Source organism: Elephantulus edwardii, unplaced genomic scaffold, assembly GCF_000299155.1.
Source record: "Elephantulus edwardii isolate Elephantulus edwardi_28Jun2011 unplaced genomic scaffold, EleEdw1.0 scaffold00017, whole genome shotgun sequence".
In the NCBI taxonomy this organism is placed as follows: domain Eukaryota; kingdom Metazoa; phylum Chordata; class Mammalia; order Macroscelidea; family Macroscelididae; genus Elephantulus; species Elephantulus edwardii.
Genome location: NW_006399767.1, coordinates 218,742 through 224,887, shown reverse-complemented (window position 1 = coordinate 224,887; position 6,146 = coordinate 218,742). Strand labels below are relative to the sequence as shown.

At 40.1% G+C, this 6,146-nt stretch overlaps 1 protein-coding gene across 1 annotated transcript; it reads left to right on the top strand.

The window, feature by feature from the left end:
• Positions 1-2,759: 2,759 nt before the first annotated feature.
• IL17A (interleukin 17A) lies at positions 2,760-5,870 on the top strand. Its single transcript, XM_006882113.1, has 3 exons — positions 2,760-2,786; positions 4,217-4,422; positions 5,633-5,870. The coding sequence occupies exons 1-3, from the start codon at positions 2,760-2,762 to the stop codon at positions 5,868-5,870; spliced, it is 471 nt and encodes a 156-aa protein (XP_006882175.1).
• The last annotated feature ends 276 nt before the right edge of the window (positions 5,871-6,146 follow it).

The following is a 6,146-nucleotide window of genomic DNA, read 5'->3' as shown; positions in this document are numbered from 1 at the left end:
CTCTTGCTTCTTTTTCAGTGGGGATCATTCTGCTGTTGGATCAGCTCAATTTGATGGCGAGACTTACTAATCCCCTCATGAACTGGTGAAACTAGCCAATTCCCTGTGGACAAGCTAACATTCCCTATTTGCGTATTCCCACCCATCCACATGGCAAAGTCAAATTCAAAGGCTACAAAAGCCATTTTGGACACTATACTCTTCACACCAAAGAGCTGAAAAACAGCTAATAAGGAGTCTGAGAAATACAGGGGTATATAAAATGCAGGGAAATAGAGCATACAGGGGTCAATTTTCTGAGGTCCATGGTAGAGTAGAGCAAGGGAGACTGGGCCTGAAGACAAACTGGCAAATTCATTGTACATCTCACTATTAAGTTAGTAATACTGATCAATCTCCTTCTGTATCATGTGCAATATTGGTTATCAGCTGAGAGGACAAGAGAACCATGGTTTAACTCCTTGTTAAGAGGGGGGCAAAACAGGACTCCACTATAGCCAGCTACATCTGTATCACTGACATCTCATGGTTATCATCCTTCTGCTTGATCCCCGAGAGGAACTATTCCCAAGGGCCTGCAATCAAAGTTCATTTGACTTGAGAGAGAGAGAGAGAGAGAGAACACAGTTTTCTTCTCTCTTTACTTCTGGGCCCCCTCCTCTCTCCACTTTTTTCTTGTTCTCACAGACTCCCCTTTCTTTGCCCTCCACTTTCTCCACCTCCATCACTTTTCCTCATGGACCTATCTCTGTTTTTAATTACTTTTTCGTGCTCTCTACCTCCATCTCCTCTCTCCCCTTTCACCACATACGTCTGAAGAACTGCATAAGACTGAGTATCAAAACACAAAATCTTAACAACTTGCTTGGCAATGTGCTATACTAGACATATCACATAAATAAATATCACATCTTTCCAATGTAGTCATAAGGTTTTCAAGCAGATGTTCAAGCAAATAGCTGTTAAATTCCATTACATATAATATAGACTATCATCATTCAATTATGTTTTTATTTGTTTGCTTATATAGAAGGATCTAGAGTATTTTCTGGAATTATCCTCATGACATCTAGCCAAAAGATCTAGTAAGGAAAGAATCTATCCAGTGAGAAATCAAGATACTTGTCAACAAGACATATATGTTAGGTTGAACTTTTATTTCCCTGTGAGCAATTAAAATTCATATCCACCTATAAATAAATGCTACCAGCCCATGGCATAGCTAAGTCTCAGCTTTCAGTAAGTAACTAAACAACATGCCTCTGCAAACTACAAACTTTGAGAAATGACAATAGTTATAGAAAGGCTTCTTTTGTTCTTAGGATCATGCTCGACTCAATGGCAATCAACAACAATGAACACAGACATAGTCCTTGAAATATTCATTTCTGCCTTTCCCATTTTCCTTCACGATCAGATATCTCCAATTATAGAGGAGCAGGCTCTTAGGAGGCTGTATCCTTGCTTGTTGCTATTTCACTTCTATCACAAAGTGATGTGAGTTATGTAGTACTTACTAGAGTGGTCTTTGAAATCTAGTTAATCCATTGTTCAACAAAAATATCAAAACCCCTTGCCTCCCTCAGAGGAGAAAAAGGAGACCAAAACATGTCCCTGGCATTGCCTCAATAGGCAATCAGTAACATGATAGATGGATAAATGACTGAGGTTGGTAACAATTTCATCTTGCTTGGATCCATAATCAACACACTTGGCACTAGCACTCAGGAAATAAAAAACAAGTTGCATTGGTAAAATCTGTTACAGATCTCTCCAGAGCACTAAAGAGAAACGATTCAGTCTAGAAACTAAAATATGCCTGATCCAGGTCATGGTCTTCTCAGTTGTTATCTGAGAGCTGGCCAATGAATAAGAATGACAGAAAAAGAATCATTGCCTTCAAGTTGTGGTGCTGAAGAGCACTAAATGTACCATGGACTGCCCTATGCTGGAGAGGATAAAACCAGCTTGCCATTTGGAGGCAAGGCTTTTGAAGCTCTATCTCACATTCTTTGGGCATGTTGCCAGGAGGTACAAGTCCTTGGAGAAGGACATAATGTTTGGAAAGGGAGAGGAAAACTCCAGGTGAGATGGATTGACCCATTGACTGTGGCAATGCAGGAGTCAGGTGTGTCAGAAATGGTGAAGGTGGCCCAGGACAGGACAAAGTTCAGAGTCATTGTTCATAGAGTTCCTTATAGTTGTAGTCAACTCAATGGCACATAAAAATCACATTACCTTCATGGAGCTGCCACCCGTCTTGGGTCTCTCAACATGGTAGGGTACATTATAAGTTACTAGTCCAAAGTAGTTAAGAGTTAGGATTAGGGTAAGAGTTAATGTTTCATGAACAACGAAGAAGTTCTGGTGGCCTAGTGGAAAGAAGCTGTGCTGCAATCCTGAAAGCATGCAGTTTGAATCCATCAAATCCTTGGGAGAAGGATGGGCAAACTTCTAATTTACTGTCTCTGAATATCCGCTGGAGGGTCGGCGATGAGTCGGTTCCAACCTGGCAGCACACATCAAGTCTAAAGTTGTACTCGACAATATAATCAACATGAAAGGGAAGTTATTTGACCTCATTTAAGAATGGAACTTTTAACTGAAACAAGGTCATCACCAAACCCACGCTAACACCACGTAAGGGACCACAAAAGAAGCAAAGTACTATAAAAAGAGAGAAGGTAATGTCACATTCTATACATCTCACAGCAGAAACAAAAATCTTCTCCATCTCTAATCAATCAGAAGAAGCTACAATGTCTTCTATGACGATCTCGTCTGTGGTAAGTTCTGAACTAACATGTAATGTGTTTGTTGATTTGTATCATAGCCTGTTGATGTGAGATTGTGAATTACAACTCTGAAAGACCTAAGAATATTGTATATCTGGGATAGGAAAGGGTTGCTTTGGTAAAATACATAGCATTTTCAAGTAGCGATATGTATAACTTTGCAAGACAAGATTAAAACTGAAAGATAGCGATATCGGGGCTAAGCCACATAAGTGTCATGTGATGCTGTACAGTGAAACAGAGTGCTTACTGAAAGTCCATTTTCTAGAGTACAAAGCATTTACTACAATTCTCCTGTGGTATTGCTTTTAATCCATACAATGAGTCTTGCCAATTTAACTGTGACAAAAAGCTTTCTTTTCATTCTCCTATGAAATAAGCCTGGGCATTAAAGCAACTTATTCTATTAGGTGTAGATATGTATATACACAACATTATATATAGATATATATGTTGTTGTTGTTGATTGTCTTCGAGTTGAGCATGACTCATAGCAACCATAAGAACAAAAGGCCTGAAGCCCCTCTACAATTATCAATATTTATCAAAGTTCATAGAGTTTCCGGAGGCATGTTATTTAGGAAGTGGATGCGACTCCTGCATATATAAACTGCACTTTAGAGTAAATAGCACATTTTCAAAATATTTTGCTTAAAGCATTTTTTTAATATCTGATTTTGTTGTGTGATCAATAAACATTGTTGTTGGATATTTATCAATGGTATCTCCACCATAAATAATGATCAGATGTAACTGTTTCATAGCCCTTTCTTTCAAGGTGCATGTTAGACTTCAGATAGGGTTTGGCAGTATGCTAGGGCCAAGAACAGTGGTGCCAGAGGACATGGACTCCAAGAAAATCCAGACGATATTCTCCCATTGACCTGGAAAAGGAATGGCATTTGTGCTGACAGGTGGATGAGGTGGCATTACTTGTCATTTTTACTCCAACTACTACCACCCTGGGTATAATGTAAGAAGCTCTGGTGGTGCAATATTTAAGCACTTGAATCTAATCAAAAGGTGAATGGCTTGAACCCATGAGCCACTGTGTTGAAGGAAGATGTGGCAGTCTGCTTCAATAACAATTAGATTCTTCCAACCCTAGGCAGTAATTATACCCAAACTTAAAGGTTTGCTCTAAATCAGAGCCAACTTGATAGTAACAGGTCTGGTCTGGAATGCAGAATGTATCTTTCCTAAATCAAAAGAAGAACATTGACAACTGGTAAAAATTCCATAATCTTAAATTATTTTGGCCTCATAACCAGTTATTTCTTTAACAGACCTGACATGTCAGTATAGATTGCCCTGGAACAAAGTATATTCCCCTATGATTAGAAAGAAAATCACCCTAACAATTTGTTATCAAAATTCACATGTTAATCCTACCTCCCACCTCTCACCTCTTTCCCTTTTAGTCCTGGTCACTGCTCTTGCTGCTGAGTCTGGTGGCTGTGGCGATGGCAGGAGTTACAACAGCCCCAGAGAACCCAAGATGCCCAAATGTTGAGGACAAGAATTTCCCACAGACTGTGAGCGTCAAACTTAACATCATTAACCGGAACACAAACTCCAGGAGGTCCTTTGATTACCACAACCGGTCCACCTCCCCTTGGAATCTCCAGTACGTATCTCTTTATTCTTCAACATCCTAATGCAAAGTTAAATCACCTTGAGAATTACTCACTCAAAATCATTAGACATTGAAGGGTGATTGCACAGAATAGATCTCAGATTTCTCATTCTGTAGATTAGTTTGATAGAGCAAAGGACCCTCTCCACACATCACTTGTCCTCTTGGATCTCATTGTCCCTGATACTGATTCCAACCAAATTCTAACCAAATTAATGAAAGTCATTGTTCTCATTAAAAAAACCACAAATCTATTGTTTACTCTGGGGCGGGGGGAAGAATTAGGAATTTAACATAGAAAATTAAGGCTTAAATATTCGTTACCAGTGCTACTAGTAAAAGTACTTGCTGAAAATAAATAGTGATTAATTGGTGGTTTTGCACTTTTTCACCCCAAATCATGATATACAGGGAGAGCAAAGCCTAAACTCAGAGGAAGAAGAATCATTTGTAATATCAATCCTTTTTTGGAGTTACATCTTGATTTACATCCCCAACACACACATCCTGGTCACGTCCTTGCTACATCTAGAATTTAGACCCAAATAAATTTTAAATGCCAAAGGCATCTTGATCATTTGACAGTTATGTGGAGCCTGCATAGTCATCTGACTGTAGGACTTCTTCTTTTCTCATTCAGAAGAATTCCAATAAATACATTCAAAGGGAAAAGAAAATCACTTACTCAGCTAGAGGAGAAGCGGATGTGAAGGCTGTCCAGGGCTTTGTGGTTAAGTTTCCAGACCTCATATCAGTTCTGCGTGCCAGCCTATGAAAGTACCCTTAGATAAAGTCATGATCCATTTCCTACTTCTAAGACAGGCTTCATCGAGCCAGTTCAACAACGGTCTTATTTCTAGATAATCCCAGATCAACTCCAGCCTTGGTCTTTCATCTATCAGCCGTATCATAAGGAAATGATCCCTTTGTGTCCAGATAAAACCCTTCTGTATTTGCAGCCTTCAGATTTCATCCATTTCTCAAAGAAACTGAGTAAACACTGACATTTGTCTTCTTTTCAATTATGCTATGTGCTTGAAGATCCAACTTTCCCCCAAACTTCTTTATAGTAAAAGCATTTGGAGGCTATGGAATGTGTTGGATCTGTAATGTGACCTTGCCTCCCTTCTGTTCCTGTTTGAGCCCCTTCCTGTTTTGCCAGGAACTTAACTTTTCCTCCCGACTTTTGTCTCCCCTACAGCCGCAACGAGGATGCTGAGAGATATCCCTCTATAATTTGGGAGGCAAACTGCCGCCACTTGGGCTGTATTGATGCTAATGGGAAGGTTAACCACCACATGAACTCCGTCCCCATCCAGCAGGAGATCCTTGTCCTGAGAAGGGAGAATGGAGGCTGTCCCGGCTCCTTCCAACTGGAGAAGATGTTGGTGACTGTGGGCTGCACTTGCGTCACCCCCGTCGTCCGACGCATAGGCTGAGAGCTAGGGGCCAGAAGAATTTTGGGCTAGAGCAATCTGACTTTCTAGGAGTCAGACTCAGCTCAGGCACGCTCAATGTCCCAGTCCCATTTCTCACCACTCACCAACCTCTCTAAGCAAGTTCATGGAGCTAACACTTTGTTCAGAGATAGGACCTGATTTCTCTCCTTCTCAGTCTAGTCCAAACTTTAGACTGAATATGATTTTTACTTCTTGTTATTCCAAGAGCTTTAAGTTATTTATGTATTTAATATGTCTTCAGGGAACTTTGACACA